Genomic DNA, 20,607 nt, shown 5'->3' with positions numbered 1-20,607 from the left:
TGGAATACGAAAATCAATGTTGAAAGGTAATAATAGAGAATTTTCATGTGCGATTCCACTGTCTCACATCTTTGGATTTTGTAGAAATGTCAGAAAGGCCATTTTTGGAGCCAAACACACAGTTGTACTTGTGAGAAAAGGTGATGACAATGATGCTATCTGGCGAGCAGCTGGCGTTGCTGCTGGTAAAGTAAATATAAAAAGACTTGCTCTGTGGATGCCGGTAATGACTCCGTCACTCGCTGAAGAACAGCGGTTAATTTCTTTCATGGATCAAGATGGTAAATCAATACTGTCGTGGCTAACAACAACCACTGACGTTAATCAAAATTATGTTGATGGGCTATTCACGTGGCATATATCATCACAGCAAGGTGTTGCGGCACCAAGTCATGTCTTTGTTGCGTTTCAACTTAATTTACGATTAAACAATCAAGAACGTTCTCATATGATATTTGATCAGCTTGGTATCACTGCAGTATCCTTGCGAATAAACGGACATCAAGAACCATCCGAGGATATAATATTGAATTTTGGCACTAATAATGTAGCACGTGTATATCACCGTTTGATGACATTTATGGGACGTGATCAAAATATTGATACTGGTTTGCAAATATCACAGTTGGATTTTACGAGTATGTATCCGATTTATTACTTTTCGCTGGGGCATCTTGATTTAGCTAAACAATCTGTTGTTGATTTACACTTCAGAGCTAACGTAAACTCAGGTAACCCTTACAGAGCAATCGCGGTCATACTCTCTGATAAAACAATGCTACTTGAAGGTGTTAGTGGACGAATGAGAGTCGTTGATGCCCCAGTGGAAAATATGTAACATTGCTAGCAGCAACGTGTAAAAAATTAGATCAATCTCGTATTAAATAAAATGTCATACAGTCATGTTTATGTCACTCTGACTCCTGGCGAGCACGTGTGGGACAGCGATAACACTAAAACACGATCAGCTAATGGGCGGTCCAAACAAACTGTCATTAACTAAAACCCAACTAAAACATTTCAATAAAGCAATGCAAGCAACGACTGGAACTCAACTTGATTTCTCTCCAGCCGCGGTCAAAGATATGGTTAAAACCGGTGGTATATTTCCTCTTCTCGCCGCGATACCAGCACTGATAGCTGCTGCTGCCCCTGCAGTCGCAAAAGCAGCCACGTTAGGGGCTGTTGGAACAGCTGCTGGAATGGCATTAAAGAAAGCCACAGGGAACGGATACAAAAAAAGGGGAGATCCGCTCGCGGATCAGGGCTAAGACTTCCAGGAACTCCGCCATCGTGGTACCCAAAACGGTTTTGAAAAATGCTAGCATAAAAACACAAAGTGTTTTGAAAAATGCTAGCATTTTTACACCGATGTTGAAGCTTCCATCTTCTGATTTTGATTTGCTTGATGCTGTTAAACAATTAAATATAAAGAACTTCAGAGGCGTCTTTATGCGAGATCAATTACCAGCATGACCGAATAATCCAGAAACCGGAATTATTAATCTTGATAACAGCGATGGTCCAGGAACTCACTGGGTTGCTTACGCGATCGATCCACGTGGAATTATCTATTTTGATTCGTACGGGCTAGCACCGCCAATTGAGTTTCTTCGATATACAAAGAACATCCCCCTGACAGGGGCAAAAGTTTGGTGTTCAACGTTACCAACACAAACACTGACCGATCCTCCGATATGTGGCCGTGAAGTATTAAATGTTCTTGATGCAATCTCGAAATCAAAGATTTCTCGTCACAAAGTCGTGCATGAATACACGTTGAAATCACAGATGTGATTTCCAAATTTAAACAACCCCATAACTAATAATGGTTGATATTTATGGAAGATCAAGCAGAACAAAGGAAGAAAAAAAAGATATCGATTTATCAAAGTATGCGACCAAAGATGAAATTGATAATCTTTTAAGTCTGACCGGGATAGACCCAGATGAGGTTGTAACTTTTCAAGATCAACATGGCAAGCTAAAAGCCAGTAACATTAAGTGGAATGACATAATTCGCAGGGTTATTGGAGCTACCACGGACAACATCGTTGTATTCACTGACAGCGGAAGAATCAGAGATTCACTGATATCAATTGCGATGCTTCGAGATGACACACGAAAAGTTGCAGGGGAACGTGTAGCGAAGACCGGTGATACAATGACTGGTCATCTTGATCTCAGTGGTAACAAGATAACAATGCTGGCAGATCCAACCTCGCCAACCGACGCCACTAACAAACAATATGTAGACATGAGCGTCCACACAAGCGCTAGCGCCGTTGACGGTAAACTAACCACGTTGCGGGCAGAGTATGATGTTCACGTGGGTGCGTTTACAAGACTTCGAAGAAACTTCGCAAAAACTGATGAGGCCGTGGATAAGTTCTTTGGGACTCCTCCAGTCATCGACATGAAACTTTCTGAAATCATACCAAATCTTACTAATAACGCCAACGATATCAATAAGATTAATACCCGGTTAGGTGTAGTCAGAACAGATAAAAGTTTTTCAGATCAAATCGCATTGATACAAAATAGCATTGACACGATCAAACAAACACAGCAAGATATCGTATCGGGAATTCCTGAGATCGTTAGCAAAACCAGTCTGATTAAAGTCCCCACTGGAGTTACCCCGGGGCATATCACCAACATCGTATACACGGTATCTTCGGGATTCGCAACATGGTCCCGACAAAATAATACTATCAAATATACAGCAACAGCCACTGGCGTGTACAGGTTGTCTGTGTTTAGTGCTGCAAAATTTGAAATCTTCACAACATATCCCTGGAGACATTCCACTGACAAATATTCCGGGGTTGTGACTATCATACTAAACAAGGAAACCGAAGAAATATTTATACTTGAAGCCGCAGACAAGAAATTAATTGCAACATCCTACTGGTGGTGTTTGGAATTTGTAGCTGAAACACCTCAATTGGTTACCGCGTAAAATAATAAAATGACAGAGTCATTAAACACTCAACAATACAGATACGATCAAGTACGTGAATACCAGTCAGAGTTAAAAAATATCATCAACGAGTGTACGGTAAAAGTAAAAAAAATATAAACGTTGAGTAACCGTGTTAGATGTGTTAGTGTATTCTGTTTCTGCGGTTGTTGCAACAGCCGGAGTAGTATTATCAGCGTTGACTCCGGTTACAGCAGCAGTCGCCGCTACCATTGCTGTGTCAGCGACAACTACGGTTGCCGGAGTTGCTAGTATCATCGCGAGAAAAATATCATCTTGCGCGAGTAACAAACTCCGTGAATACACAACCAAGTTAGAACTTACTCAGCGGGGTTATTCAAAACTTTCTAACGCATTATCGGAATCCGTCGCTGACAGCAATATTTCAACGGTGGAGTTCACCGAGCTCACCAATATATATGAGGATTTAAAAACATCACTGATAAATAATGACAGAACCACTTAAGCATCGAGCTTTGCTCGACATAGCCGCAAACACAGCTCCGGTAAAAACATCAATGATAACAATATCTTCAACGCAACCAGAGTTTAATATTAATTTTCCAACTGCAATTCCAGTAAAAGAAATCGCGTTGGCACAATTACGAGTATATAACAGTTGGCCCAACATCAGGTCAACATCATTTCACAGACAGTTGCCAAATAATTCATTTGTATTTTCGTATCAGAATAGCACTGACGGTACTCCAGATTGAGATGTCATTCATTTACCAACAGGGTCTTATCAGATAGAAGAAATCAACAAAGAAATACAGCGTCAAATGAAGCGTATCACCGGAAAAGAAGCAAAAATATCAATAACCGCCCACGAGCCAACGTTGTCAGCGATCATCAAAATCGCTTCACCGGGTTACCACGTAGACATTTATAACAGTTCAATCAGAACAGTATTAGGATGGCCTGAAAATCCACCACCGGCACCACCAATACCACCAGAACCAAAAAAGTCTGATTATATGACTGAAACGCAGTCATATCACAGAATTACCCCGTCATACAAACAAGATCTTGATAATATGAAAAGGGCATTATTGGTTACAGGGGACCCCTTCCTTGAAACTGAGAGCGATATTGCGTGGGTCTTTTCTCTCACACCAGGCGAACCATGGAAGTGGGGGCTGTGGGTTAAGGCAGTTAATATTCGTCTAAGCGAAATTATTGAACATATTAAAATTATTAATGTGTCGCATCGAGCGCAACTAGCGCATCTACGGCAACGCTTCCAAGAACATATTTCCGATGTAACAGGTTCACGTGAAGAAATTATTAAACGAATTGAGATATTAAATCAGATTGACGCGGATATGGAAAATATTAACCAGTGAATAATTCAGGCAATAATTGACGGTGGTTCTATTCCTAAAAAAAAATTTCTAAATAAGTACTCGCTGAAAGAAGCTGATCTACCGAATTTTAAATTACCAGGATATGTTTCCCCGGTCATCTTGAGAAAATATGTCACTGATATTGTCGATGAGTACTTCGATGACATACTTGACCAACACAAAAAAATACTGCCACCGCCAACTATCCTCAGACATGACAATTCCACAGCCAGTGATGGCAGACATATTTCTCCGGGAATCGTAAATATCACTGATGTCGTCGCGGTCAGTCTTGTATGTGACGTAATCGATGGTAGTTACAACATAGACACAACAATATCAAATCAAGCCCAGCAAGGGTTTATATTATATTCATTTACTCCTAAAGAACCACCTGGGTTTTTGATTGTACAAGAGCCAATCAATCCAGTATTTCTGCAGTATTTAAATCCAACTCTGACAAGGATGAATTCAATCAAACATAACTCAGTGCTACCAAATTCTGTTCGAATGATTATTATAGGCCCATCTGGGTCGGGTAAGACACAGTTGTTACTTAATTTAATAATGAAGTGGATGAAGTGGGATAAATTATATTTGATAGCACCATCTGTGGACGATCAGCGATGTTATCAGGTATTAAAAGATTTTAACGAAAGTGCAAAATCGATAAGTGAAGAAGATGTTGTTGATTTTATAACTGATATTGATGAAGCACCGAGTATCGATGATATTGATGGGAGTATTAATAATTTAGTTGTGTACGATGATATCATGCTGGACAAACAATCAAACCCTGCCAGGATATTTTCCTGCGGTAGGCACAAAAACGATGTGATTTATGTAACTCAGCGGTATACACAAATTCCGAAAGTGATGAGAGATAACTGTAACATTCTTGCGGTATTTAACGGCGTTGACGCACACATGTTACAAAATATTCATCGGACTTGGTGCAGCGGGGACATGGACATAAATAAATTCAGAAATTTCTTTAGTCGTGCTCAGGCAAAATCACACGGATTTGTAACGATAAATTTACATGATCCTCGGACACGGTATCGAGTTGGGTTAGATACAGTTTTTAATTAGAAATTCTAGGATTAGAAATCCTTTAGGATTAAAAATATTTACATTTCTAGCAGCAGAGAGACTGAGCCACCGAATGTTTCGTCTAGTAGACCCCGGAATCAAGAAGTATTTTTATAGTTAGTTATTTTTCATGAAATAACTCTTCTAGTCAGCAGAGAAGGTTATTTATCATAGTTTTCTGAATAGAGGGTTTATTTTGTGAAATAGGACCCTCTATCAAAAGTGTTCTCGATAGAAGGTTCTGTTGGACGGAATAGTTGGTGGGCTCAGTCTCTCTGCTGCTAAACTTTGTGCATTGCTTGCACTTTAGGTAAAGTCCATCAGTATAGAGGTTACAATTTTATCGACCAACAACAATGAGATTGAAAATATAAAAGTAGTTTTCAAACAAGAGACTAGTTTTACATTGCATACTTAGATCAAATTTAATGGAAGAGCCATTGGAATCAAAGGTCATTATCACTGTACTTTAAAAAAAAATGGTTTCTGGACAATAACTCCATTTCATCATCAATATTTATCAGACGTTGTGGATGGCTTGCATATGGGGTAAGGAAGAAACCATCAGTTTTGGGTGAAAGGTCATAGGTAACTGAATCCAAGAAAAGAAATTGTTCCCACACAATAAATTCAATGGTTACCAAACGTTTTGCATAGTCGGCACTTTGGGTAAGGATGCAGTTCATTAATATAAAGATCAAAATGCCATAAGTCAGGATCACTGACTGAAAAGGTAAAGATGGTTTCTACACAATAGATTGTTTCTTCATCATGTACTTAGAGCAAACTTTGTGGATGGCTTGCACTTAGGTTAAGGACAAAGTAGATGATTTAGTCTCAGGTCACAGAGGTCAAGGTGTCTGTAACTGAAAGAAGAAAATTTGGTATCTGCACAGTAACATTTGTTCTACATCACAGACCTGGAGCAACCCTTGTGGGTGGCTTGCACTTATGATAGGAGAGAAGCCGTATGATTTTGTCATTGAAAGGTAAATTATTACAGTTACTGTGACAGAATGAAGACAGATTTCTGCAGAATTTCATTTACCTGCACATAGTGCTATTAAACAGTGAATATTCATTAATTTTTCCCATTACAGTGCTGTTGCATGATTACATTTTGACTTAATAAGTATGTTTCAGTTTTGAGTATATTATGACTTGCTTATGTATTGAGTTGAAATCATTGTGGTCAATGGAATGTGGTAATGTTAGTATAGCTATGCTGAATCCACCAAGAAATTTAAAACATTGCTATAAACGGCCAAACTGCAGACATCATTGCAATATGACTGAAAATTGTTAAAGCTACATTAAAAATCAAAATCACACACACACACACACACAGATGGAATGGAAGAGTGAAACATTTAGCACAAGGATTTTATTTGAAGGAATGAGTAATTATGGGAACAAAGGGATATTTTTGTGATAAAATAATTTGGTATTAGTAATGATATTAAAAATTGTAATATTTTGGGTAGTAGAAACATACAATGCAGATTTGTACGTTTAATAAAGTGAAACAAATGCCCCAAAAAACGAGTGCATATTTAAGATTTAAGATGATGTTTTAGTGATCTGTGGTGAGATAAAGTCTCTGGAGGGCTTCTAGTGGGCATGAGGGGACCTCAGGGGCACTAAAGGTGGAAAGGAGACAGTAAAGGCAAATGAGAGAGAACTATCCTCTGTTTCCTTCAAGAGGGATTACAGCTTAAATACATGTAACTGTTTTGTGAAACAATGTGTATGTTATGTGTACAAAATCTTAAAGAGCCAGCAACAGTTTCTTAAAGTGTTCTGAATTTTATACCAAAATTGTATAAACTTAAGAGTCCTGCTCATGTAGAACCAATTTTCATACCCATTTTTTGTGTAATTCTATGCATCATGTAATAATTCCTCATTAATGTTCCTTGTAATATATAATTCAGCAGTATAGGAGATAGAGGATAAGCAGAGTTTGCCATTTTTAACTTGATCCAAGCATGACTTGTTATACATCACATCCACAATGCTTTATAATGTATAAACAGGTATTACAGACCATAATCAGACAATGTTTAGTGGTATATTGTTAAATGGCATGAGGATTTGTGACCTACCACTTAAACTGAGTAGTGATTTTTGTAGGAAAATATTTTTATTTAGAGACAAGCAACCCATTTTAAAGCAGTAATGTCTGTATTTATTCTTACTTTAGAATTGGATGAAATCTTACATTTTCTATTTCATTTGTTTGAATTAGATCCTTCACAAACTTTCAGTAGCATTGGTTAACAAATGAATGAGTTTCAAACTGATTTATTTAAGATTTTTAAGATTTCTCAATTATTTCAGTACATTCTGAACCTGCCAAATATGCAGATAAAATCATAGAACCAAATATGCAATTAAAATCGTAGAAAAGTTTACAGTAAACACATTAGTTGGGAACAACAGTGGGATTGCCCATGTCAATAAAGATAAGTTTTGGCATCAAAATGATAGCTTCAGAGCATAATTATTTGTTTTCAGTATAGACTTGTCATTGATGCAGGTATATGAAAATAGTTAATGTAAACAGTCAACAGCTTCAATAATTTGTCAGTAACTGCCTGGTTTACTGAAAAAAATGTATGAGACACAACTGTATAGATTTCATGGAGATTGTGTGAATTACAGAAAAAGTAAGAACTGAAAAATACATACATTGCAACATTAATGTCAATGAATAATGGAAATAATGTTTTATGTTAAAATATCAGCTTTTAGATTCACAAATATAAATCAGAGACTTGTGAGTACACCAATAAGGTACTGAGCTTATAGAGAAATTATTGGATCTTTGTACCTCACTGAGCTTATGAATTCAGTTACTCATATATCTAGAATTGATTTATAACCATATCTTCTACTCAACTGGTTTTCAATTCAGTCCTTTTTTGCACTTCTTTTCAGCTTAATGAGATCAAACCAGTGACAGGATTAGTACCAAAATAACCATTGTGTCACAGATCTACAGTCTACAGTCATCTAATTGTCTGATTCTAGCATGAACAGAGCTTTAGAAAGTAAAGCATATTTACACCCTCACTGAATATTAATTATTCTTTCTTTCTAGTTTACAACTCAAACTAAGTAACAGAGAAGAGCAAAACCAAAATGGTTTGTAAAATTTAACAAATTATTTATTCCCTTGAATACAAAGTGACAATTTAAAAAGAATTTACAGTATTGTGAATTAAATCCTAAATGCTTCAGGAAAAATTTATATCACAAGACCAAATATATGAAGTTCCAATTGAATTTCAGTGGTATTTCAAATAAATTCCAATAATGAATATGTTGTTGTGCCTGTAGTTTCAGCTTAGCTAATGTGCCAGTGGCCTGGATTGTTGTGATGTGCTAATGGTCTTTTATTATATCACAATAATATAATACAAAATATCCCTGATGAATTCACTATAATTACAAATTAATGCTTTAGTCCAAGAATATTATTGTGCACTTAATATTTCCAGTGAATAATTGAAATAAATAAAGGCACCTAAATAAAAAAACTGAACACAACAATAAAACTGATTTTGCTGATGTTAAGGCAAGAATGAATAATCCTAATGGAAACAAGTGTATATATCCCTTTACTTGACCTAGGTTGAAATTACCATTTTCTGAAGTACTCTGTCACCTTAATGGGAAATTTTCTTTCTGGAAGTTTCTAAGGTCAGAATCAAGATTGTATCTTTAATTCAAGCTGAAGTAAACTTGTTTACAATTAAGAATGATCTGAATATTTAATCCATAATCATAGAGAAATATTACCTATGTATTATGTTGTTTTCAAAATAAATGTCACTAGTCAGGTACAACATTATGGGTAAGTGCAGCTTATACTCCACATTTTACTGGCTCAATTTGTTGCATTTAAGTCATGACCACATAATTTTTTTGCATACTGAATACATTCTATCCTTGGCCCCGAGTGGCCGAGTGGTCTAAAGCGCTCTCCATTACAGATCACTGCCATCTCACCTCTGTCTGCGTGGGTTCGAGTCTAGGATTCGGCCAATGTGGGTATATGAGATAGCTTGCCAGTAGCTTCTCGTGGGTCGGTGGTTCTTCCCGGGGTTTTCCTGGGTTCTTCGTCCACCATTAATAATGGCCGCCATGAATAGCCTATCTTGTGCTGAAAAATGGCTTTAAAACCCACAACAACAACAACATTCTATCCTGTATGCAATCATAAAACTTTGGAATGTATATAAGTACTATTCCCTCAAGTGGGTAACATATCAGTATTGACCATATTTAACATTTCAATAATGGGTTGCATTTAGTACTTAGAGTTCATTTTATAGGCAGTGTTTATATTGGATCAGATGATGAGATTCATCTCCATTAATTTTTGTAGTTAGCTCATGACTGCATGAGTTGTTGGCATGCTATAAATTATAATACTCTCTTATAAATTGTAATACTAACCTAGGTTGCATCTTGTACTTAGAGTTCTTTTTGCAGGCACTGTTTATGTTAAAATCATGAAATTCATGATAATATACATTTATGTTACTATCAGACTCTAATGCAACAAAAGTGGTTCAACTTCTATTTTATCTTTTATATGCATACTATCCTGCTTATTATCATAAAACTTGGAAAGTGGATACAGCTTCAAAGCTTTAATATACTTTTGTCGAAAGAGGTCACTTCCATGACTTTGTTTAAAGTTGGTGTTAGAAGTTCATATCTCTGGTGATGTTTGTGTTCTGATCATACAAATTAATAATTGGATGTATCTGTGTTATTACATGTGCCACAACCATTAAAAATAAGGGCCATGGTGAGCTTTGTTTAAATGATTTAATAACATGGGTATTTGTTTCTATGGTTACATTGATTCATCCAATACATACATACATTCTACTATACTTTAAAGGCCCTTTCTAACCAAAGTAGTTGAAAGTAGTACACTTTTTGTATTAGTGATTCTAAGTTGTGTATTGTGATGTGTTACTCTTAGCTTGTTAACTGTATTTTACATGTGAATGACAATAGATGTCAGATGAGTGAACTGCATGCTGCGTGTTTTTCATGAAGGGCATCACCAGTAAATAGTTAATTATATCGTTACTGATGTATGAACTATGTACTGCTGATTGTAAGGGCAAGGTTACTCAAAGTAAGTCTTTCACCCAGTACAATCTGGCTTTTTGGATGGACCATAATACTAGCTTTTCACTCAGATTTTAAGCAGTTTGAACAATATTGGTCTATTCATTTATCAACTGATCGTCTCTACTTTGAAAATTGCTCATATGTATATTTAACTAATATTCTTATTTTTTGTTTGGCTTTAATCAACAGTGCCTTATGTATTTTTTTGTAAATTATCCTTTCCATTTTGTTAAATAATTTACTTTTAACTTCACAGGCATACCAGGTGTTCCCACCAACTTTACTGTTACTGTAAATGGTCCAGACTCTGTAAAACTGGAATGGACACCAGGATTTTGGGGTGGACATCCTCAGTATTTTATATTCCAGTATAGAATACTTCCTGATGGGATCTGGGTGAAATTAGATAAAATTAAGGATAGTGGATCAGCCAAACAAACTGTCACCATAACCGGCCTGCAGCAGAAAACAACATATGGGTTCCATTTATATGCTGAAAATATAAAGGGACACAGCGAAAATACAGATGCCATTGTAACCACTCCAGGTATTTTGATATTCCGATGCTTTCAGGTATAAAGCATAATTTCTGTCATGATTAGTTTCATAATTCTGCATGAACTGTATTCATACTCTCTTCTTGCTGTTGTTGTTGGTTTGCATGGTGTGTTATTTTTTAAATCATGCTTCATGCTTTTCATCTACTCAAAATTGCTGTTTTCAACTTATCTGCAAACTTTCAACAAAATTTAATGTTATAATTGTGCTAACAGAATAGCCAAAACTCTCAGATGTTCTACAGGACGAACTTGTATTTGTAACTTAACAGAACATTTACTTAGAGCTGCATTAGACTGTAATATTCTTTCTCATTTAGTCCTTTTTCAGTATGTTTAATACAGAAGGCGACGTGGGGAAAAAAAAAAAATTTAAAACTTCCAATCAGCGATACAAAACACCTTTACGTGGTACATTGAATTAGCAAATGTATAAACTAAATGATTATGAAGGTGAACCAAGAGAGTGTTGTAACATTAAAGTATATTCTTGTTCATTCATGGCTCCAAAACAAAAAACAAACAACAGAATAAACGGTTTGTAAAAAGGTATTAGACAAGTATCCCCATCCACTAAATTTATGCATACATCTACTCTCATAGAACTCTGTTCTTCACCTCTGCAGTTACTGAACTTTAAAGCATTTTAAGAGGTTTCGAGTCAGTTAACATAGATAAGTTGTTGTTGTTGTCGATGTTTTAGTCTATGATTATTCTTTGTCTTGAGGTTGAGATAAAACATTATACAGATTACAACAGAAATAATCCTCGATTTATTGGTAGCCTGAAAAGTTTAAAAGATGGTGATTCTGAACGTACCTCAATACATCAAGTATATTAAGGACTAGCAGTTTAATGTTGTTGGACAGGGCCTGACATTTTTTGTAAATATCCATCTGTCAATGGTGGAAAAGATATCGTGACCTGATTTATAGTAAAATAACACCATATACTTTTGAAAAAATTAAATTTATATTGAGAAAATAAAATATATCATCTCAAAAGAAGATAGCAGCCACACTGCCCACCAGAAAGGTTAATGATTAGTACCTTATAGTAGAATTTGCTATGTGTATGTTAATGGTTGGATTAAATGTAATCTAAAATCTGTAACTAAAGTGTGATGATTAGTTTTATTCAGTATCTGGCACTTTGTGAAAGACATTGTACTGACAGAACATGTTGATTAAAATAGGAAGCATTGACATTGAAGTCTACAATTTAATAGCTACACTATTGATATAATAAGCAGAGAAATGGTCAAGTCATATGTTACGATATTTATCAGAGATGGCAAGTAAACGTAAAAGGCAATCAATTATCAAGAAAGTATTTAATGAAGCTTGACAAATCGCATTACCATATTTACCCTATATATTGGGACACAACAAAATAATTACTTTTTTCTTGTTTCGGAAACTTATGGTGAAACTCTTTTTCACATAGGTCATATGTCCCAAGACTTAAGAAACAAAATACTTTTGTATTGAATTTGTGCACCCTGCCCCTCCATCACGTTGCAATAAAATAGATGAAATTCTTATTTGAAAATAAAATGAAAAATAACCTTGTAGTGCTATCATTTATTCTTTTTTTTTCATTGTGAGTATTAAAGAATAAAATATATCCCTGAACTCTATATATGTAGCATAGTCTTCCATACTGTAGTGTGTATGGCTTATGTCCGATGACACATGACACCATTGTTCATTGACATGAATAGTGAGAAACAAATCATGTTTAATTGTACTCAAAGGTTTGAATATGTTATCTGACTGAAAACTGGATCCAACAAAATCACAAACAAGAGGGAAATAATCAACCAATTGCTTGTAGACAGCTGTCAATCATGTATGACAACATGTTATGTGCAAAATAATCAAGATTGAACTATATCCAGGTCAACTATATGACAGTATCTCGCAAACAAAAATCATTATTGAAAATCCATTCACATGAGTGCAAGTGACAATCTTTTCCGTAACGCGGGTTGCAAAAAGTATCATTAAAGCAAGTTATTGTTGTGTACACTATATACCCGCAGACATCAATGCCTGTTTGTATTAATTATGACTGCAGATGCCATGCAAATTGAAGTCCAGATGGTGAATAAATACACCTGGGAGCGAGCAGTAAACTCATTATTTTAACAGGACATCAAAGACAAAAGGTTTTTATTATTACAAAGCAAGCCGGCCTTGTTTGGAAGGATATCAATACAAAGTTATTTTATTATAAACCAAGCCGTTCTCAGAAGCTGACTTCGGATTCTTTTAAGTGTGCCAATTCTTTTTTCTTGATTTTTTTTAAAATATACAAAGATGACTGAGATATAGAAGCTAACTTTGTTCCCTTTTCACTGGTATACATTGGAAGTTTGAAATTAAATTGAAGTAATGGAACAATTTTTAAATTAACACAATGTAGTGCTTCATGCATGAACATCAATGACCCAGCATTGCCCAGAAGATTTGGAGAAAATAAAATGATGAATTCGTGAAGGCTTGAAGAGATGCAGATGATTTTATCGACAGTATGATCATTAACATGGATGAAATTCTGATGTACTTTGATCTCATTCCTGGATGGAATTGGGGGTCAGAAGTGTCAGAATTAACATGACTGGTGCAATTTTTTAAAAGATCTGACTTTATTCCTTGCAGTTTTTGCTTCAGGTGATGTGTTGCCTCTAATGATAATTTTTTTATGGCATGAGAAAGCTAAAAAAAATATTCACGCACCAAAAGAATGGATCATAGATGTGCAGGAGAAGGGTTGTGTTGATGAGATGACGCTGCAGTGGATTTAAATAACATTTCAGTTAGAGTGCATTTTCCAACATGTAATTTTTAATGATTGAAAAGGTGTCCCACAACTTACAACTAGAAAAAATAATGTGTCCCAGAACATACAGTGCACAAAAAAAATTACTTTCAAAATTAATTTATGGTGTCCCAACAAATATGGTGTCCCAGCATATACGGTAAATTCAAACAGAAAACAACTACTCTCCTGAAAATCTTTGGATGAAAAGGAATATAGATACTTAACACATTAACAGATGCTAGTAAATAACTACAAAAATGACATTTTTTAAAGGAGTTTAATCCAGCATGTTTCTAAAAGTTGGATTTGGCCAGAATATTATTTATAACATCCCATTTGGCCACCAGATGCCATGTGTCAAACGGATTAGAGAAACATAAATATAATTATATTTCTGATCAAAATTAAGTTTAACAAAATATATTTGTTTATCATAAAACAAACATGTTTTTGAATTATTTTGTGATGAAAACAAAAACTTGCTGTTAATGTCATTCAATTCATAACAGGATTACTTGGCAATTCTCATATGTTCATTACTGACGAAAACTGCCAAAGTACCATTACAATGAAAAAGTACCATGATACATTCCATTGGAGGAAAAATACTTTGGCAAACTAGTATACCAGTAATCAAGGATCCCATGCTACTGGGAGATTGGGTAAAGGTGAGAAAAATGTCCTTGTAGTTTGCAAGTATTGATCACAGTCTGCAAAACTGGATTGGTCGACCAAACTGACACTGCACTAGCTGAGATAACATCATTTTTGTGGGCTAATTCCATTCAGTGCATTTCACTTGCAAATTAAATTAGTGCAGTCATGGCCAAGTTCATTGGAAAACAGGTTGCCTTTTTTCGAGATAGAGCAGTAAATCAAAGTCTTAAATAGGCCACATAAGAAATGGGAGAAGTGTCATGCTTTAAATTATAGTTTTTAGTTAAATTTTAAGCAACAATAGGAGCCTCTCTGAGTATTAGTACAAGTGTTGAAATGGGTTTATCAGATTACAGACAGACATAAGTGAAATTTACAGAAAATTCAATCCTTTATTATAAAGTAGTGTATAATTGTGAAGGTCATTTTGTTAGCATTTAAATCAACACTTTTATAATTATGTCTTTTTAGGTGATGGAATTTTAACCAAATCCTAAATCAGAGTTAAAACTTTTTCCTTTATAAATTAAGGTTATGATACTTTGTTTTGTGTTTGTTGTTTCTTATTCTGTGATAGGAAATGTTTACTTTGTCTTTCATGCATATAGATTTCCATTACCATATTTGACAGCCTATAAGATGATACTTTTTGACCAGAACATATTAGCTTTGTCTTATACTTCGAAGCAACTTCTATATGGATTATGTCATCTGAATCACTTCATCGTATTTTTCATATGGAAAATAATTATCCAAAATTATGCAAAGTAATGTGTAAAAAATATTTCATGTTGGAAATGAGATCATGTATGAAAAAACATAGGATCCCACATTGAGTATTTTAAACAATTACATGATCGTCAGTCATAAAAATTAACATACATATATATAATTGCACTATATCAGCATACACCAGTAATGTACGTTTAAATTTGATTAGTTATATGTGCATTAGAATTGACAAGTTAGAAGTTGAATAACCATGACAAAGACATATTCCATCACAATTTTCTTCTTGCACCTGATGATCAAATAAAACTGTTCCCTCATTGAGAGAGAGGAGCGACACAGATAGACAGACAGATGTCTTCACGATTGTAAATCTATTATTCATGTACCTGATAAATGATCTTACTTGTGTACATGTGCAGTACATGTACTATATTCTATTATCAATTAATACCACTTGGTAAGCAATTCCTTGTTTGTTGCCACTTCCATTATCCAAGAATCACGTGTCTTTGTAGTTGTATTTACATGCTAATTAAATATGCTACAGCTGTATTTAGCCATTCCAAGCTAACAACTGTCTGAGGTCAAGATTTGGCAGACCAAATCAGATTAGTGAGGGTACCAATAGGGAATCGAGGCCACCCATGGGCATTATGAATACCATACCACATATGCCAGGTGGTTACTTGTGTAAATTTCTCAGCCAGTGACATCTTTTGAACTTGCTGGTCAAACTGACAACAATTTAAAGTAACATCTAGCATGAGCAAGGATAAAAAACAGTTGCAAAAGTACAGGGAGAATATATGCACTTTTAAAAAAATCTTATTTGTTGGGAATGGAGAGGTTGTTAAACTTGCAGAGAAAAACAGACAGCATGCAAAATGGTCATTCTTGGGATTTACCCTAAATGGAGTCTATATAGATATAACTATTGTGAATACGTAAACCCTAAAGGACTATGGTATTATTTTCATAGTTACATTTACTGTTTCATTTATTGTTGTTTTCTCTCTTGGACTAAAAATTTTGCTAAACAAGGGCACTAAGGTAAAAAAAAAAAAAAAATCTATGAAGAAAAATGCGATGGAATACATACGCATCCTTCTCTCTTCACCCCAAAATCTGTGGAAAAGGCATTTTAGCATTAATGATGCAATTTCTCTTGCTGGTAATCTGAAATAGCATATGTTGATTCTTTTAATATTTATGAAACCAGAAGTTATTTAATTTACGTTTAATTCCACACAGCATCATAAGTTTTATCCTATTGAAACTCAATACATTTTCTATTCAGCATCATTATAATTATGTAGCTCAAAGTACATAATACATTTAAAATACTTCGTGTGCAAAAATTTACGTACTTTTAGTTACATTCAATGATCCTGACTGGAAAGGTTACTGAGTTACAGATAGGATAAAATTCTGTGTGGAATGAAGTGAAAAAGACAATCCGAGGTATTGATCTGGCCTCATCTTATACTCAGCATCGACTTATGTATGGATGAAGGCTCCAAGGGTCGTTATTGCCTTATGTGGATGTGGGAGATAAGTACACTATTAAGCCCGGCATAACCTGTTTAAACTGACTGGAGAAGGGATGACAGGCGAGTTTCTGGAACCTCAAAACCAGACGTTTCAGGCAGACGGAACTCATTAACATTGTATGGTCATCCATCTAAAAGAAGATAAACTCCGACTTAAAACCTTCACTGCCTTTCGAATATACCCTCTCATGGGAAAGTTTAAGGGAGTAAACACAAACAGCCAATCCAGAGACAGAGTCCCTAAGGCGAGTTGGCATTGCTTTTAGTGTCATCTCAGCAACTCCTGCGATGTCGCTGGTGCCATGATGTATCGGCTTGTCCTTTCCCTTGGATCCATCAGCTGCGTGGAGAGGGGGAATCAGCTGCATGGACAATAGCTGATTCTCCATATCATCCTGCCCAGGCTTGCGTCCTGAAAAGGACACTACAGCTTCGCCTCATAGCATCAACAAAACACCGGAAGCAACCATTTACCATTTATAAATATCACTGCTATATTGGGATAGAGTCAGACACCAGGGGTTGCTCCCAACGGTGGCAGAGACCATCAGGTCTCGCTGGACAGCTACTACCCGCCTCAAGCTGCGCAGCCCCCAGTCAATAAGGTGCCATCCCGCCACAGTTCGCCTGTCTTGTTGGATGCATAGGGCTTAAGGTACATGAGTACCTGACAAGTGGACTGTAACTACTGCAGCAAGAAACAACAAAAGAAAACCAGCAAGGAAACCTCCAATCCTCAAGCTAGGTACCTGGAATGTCCAGACCATGCTGACTGGGCTCTCATATGACCTTCAGGTAATCAGTGATGTTCAAAAGACTTCAGTCATCAACAACGAACTTGCAAGACTCCAGGTTGACATCGCCTCACTAAAAGAGACACGACTACCATAGTCTCGTCCCTCAGAGAAAATAACTACATGTTCTTATGGCAAGGAAAGAGCGTGGATGAAGCCAGAGAGTTTGATGTTTGATTCACTGTCAGGAACTCTCTGCTGGGGATGATAGAACCCTGCCAACAAGGAAACGGAAGACTGCTATCCCTCTGCCTCCACCACAACGGGGCCTGTCAACCTGATCAGTGTTTACACTCCCACACTAAGCACCACCGCAGATACCAAGGATGAGTTCTATGACAAGTTAGACTTGCTCATCGACATAATTCACAAGGAAGAGAATTTTATATTACTGGGCAACTTCAACGCTAGTGTGCGTGCTGACCATGAGTCTGGGCAAGTTTGGCATTAGGAAGATGAATGAGAATGGCAGCGACTCCTAGCTTGTACCACATCCTCAGCATCACAGATTCATTCTTTCAGACAAAGCCACATCACAAAGTGTCTTGGTGGCATCCCGGGTCCAAACACTGACACCAGCTGGATTTGATCATTACGAGGTGGTCTGCCATGAAGGGTGTGCTTCTTACCCGTACCTTTCACAGCACTGACTGTGACACCAGTCACTTGCTGGTGTACAGCAAAATGAAGCATCTGCCGAAAAAGATCTGCTCTAGGCAAGAGGGTAAACCACGCATTGATGTGAGCAAGATGTCATATCCAGGCAAGGCTGAGGAATTCACTTATGCCCTCTCCAAGAAATTCAGTTCAGAACCTCCCTACAGCAGTGCCAAAGAGAGGTGGGATCACATCAGAGAGACTGTGTACAGCACAACCACATGAATCTTTGGTAAGAAGCAGTCAAAGAACAATGACTGGTTTGAGGCCAACTCCACCACACTCATGCCAGCCATAGAAGAGCGTCACAACGCCCACCTGGAATACAAGCCATCCCCCTGCCAGAGGAGGACACTACAGGTGTACGAGTCTACCAGAAGCAAAGTGCAGAGGTTAGCACGACAGTGTGACAATGAATACTGGCTTCAGCTCTGTCAGGGCATCCAGAGGCATGTATGAATGCATAAAGAAAGCAATGTGTCCCATGAAGAAAGTGACAGTACTACTGATGTCTGCCGCAGGTGATACCATCCATGACAAGGGCAAGCAGATGGACCGTGGAGTGGAGTACTACTCTGAACTGTACTTCAGAGAGAATCACGTGACCATCAGTGCCATCAATGCCATTGAAAACCTCCCTCATACGAATCGGACAAGAAACTTACTGTGGCAGAACTAAAGAAGGTCTTAGAGGAACTCTCCTTAGGTAAAGCCCAAGGGAATGATGGCATCCCAGCAGAAGTCATCAAGTGTGGCTGCAGCGTGCTGCTTACAGACTTACACGACCTTATCTGCCAGTGCTGGGATGAAGGTATAGTACCTCAAGACATGAGAGGGGATTTTTTTCAGTTACAGCTTGGATAAGCTCTCAAAGGATTCTTTTTAGTAAAATTGTACTGTTATTATCAACCAATCCTGGCCATCCAAACTCTATTTATCTGCACCCATTTTTAGGCTGGTTCCCATTCTTCAGGACTAATTGTACTGTGAATCCTATATCCACCTTTGATTTACTTGACAGATCTCAAAGTAGCAGTAACATGCAAAAGTACCATTTTTCTATTTCATATCATCACAGTACTAGGTAGATAGGTGGGTAGATAGTTGGTTTGACATGTCAGCACATGCATTGCCACTTAAGAGTTAAAATTTCATTCTTTTTGTTTACAGTTTAGAGGTAAAGCTGAAAGAATGCAAAAAAGAGAGCGGGATCATGGTCACTTTAGTCTTGCATGCACCAACTTCGTTCTCACCATCTCTATCAGCAAGACCGAGGTTCTGCATCAGCCATCTCCTGGAGAAGATTACATGGAACCATCCATCACTGTCAATGGCCAACAGCTCAAAAATGTAGACAGGTTTACATATCTCGGCAGCACCCTCTCACAAGCTGTCCACATAGACAATGAGGTCAACACTAGGATTGCTAAAGCCAGCGTAGCATTTGGCAGACTCCGCTCAAATGTCTGGGATAGGAGAGGCATCAAGCTTGCCACTAAACTCAAAGTCTACGCAGCGGTTGTTCTCCCCACCCTCCTCTATGCTTGTGAGACATAGACCGTGTATAGCCGCCATGTTAAAAAACCGAACCACTTCCATATGAGCTCCTGAGAAAACTACTAAAAATCAGATGGCAGGACAAGGTACTGAACACAGAGGTGCTCACTCAGGCCGGCATGACAAGCATCCACACTATGCTGTACAAGGCACAACTCTGATAGGCTGGCCATGTAGTCTGCATGCCGATAGAATGCCTACCTAAGAATGTCTTCTATGGAGAGCTACAGCAAGGCAAGAGATCTCATAGTGGTCAGAAAAAGAGGTACAAGGACATCCTCAAGACCTCACTGAAGAACTTAGATGTTGATCCTGACAGTTGAGAGAGTGTCACTGCTAATCGATCTGCTTGGTGCAGTCATGTCAATGCTGATGTGGCAGCCTTTGAGCAGAAAAGACTGGTGGACGCAACTGAGAAACCTGTACATCCATGTCCCCACTGCAACAGACTCTTCTGGGCCTGGATTGGATTGATCTGCCATCTCTGCACCCACCCCAAATGAATCGTTGATATTAAATGGTCCTCACTGACACCTATGGATGAACATTATCAATCAAATCATCTAATAAATTTTTAATTGCTTGCAGCAATGGTAACAAATAATCCTGTTGATATTGGGTTTAGTTTATTAAATGTAGATGTCATCACTGAGCCTGAAAGAAAACAAAATTGTTTCTGCATAACTGTTTGAGTTCTCC

General features: G+C 37.0%; 1 protein-coding gene across 2 annotated transcripts in view; it reads left to right on the top strand.

Annotated features, from left to right (window-relative positions):
• LOC149774834 (neural cell adhesion molecule 2-like) overlaps positions 1–20,607 on the top strand; it is a 158,442-nt gene that overhangs the window by 109,751 nt on the left and 28,084 nt on the right. For both annotated transcript variants that reach the window (XM_089944699.1, XM_089944700.1), the window contains exon 9: positions 10,835–11,125. In XM_089944699.1, coding sequence (XP_089800825.1) covers positions 10,835–11,125 — 291 coding nt within the window. The remainder of the gene's footprint in view (positions 1–10,834; positions 11,126–20,607) is intronic.

Source organism: Sinohyriopsis cumingii, unplaced genomic scaffold (genome assembly GCF_028554795.1).
Source record: "Sinohyriopsis cumingii isolate HCF-2022 unplaced genomic scaffold, ASM2855479v2 utg000127l, whole genome shotgun sequence".
Lineage (NCBI taxonomy): Eukaryota > Metazoa > Mollusca > Bivalvia > Unionida > Unionidae > Sinohyriopsis > Sinohyriopsis cumingii.
The sequence above is the reverse complement of the archived record's forward strand: the minus strand, read 5'-3'. Positions and strand labels throughout refer to the sequence as shown.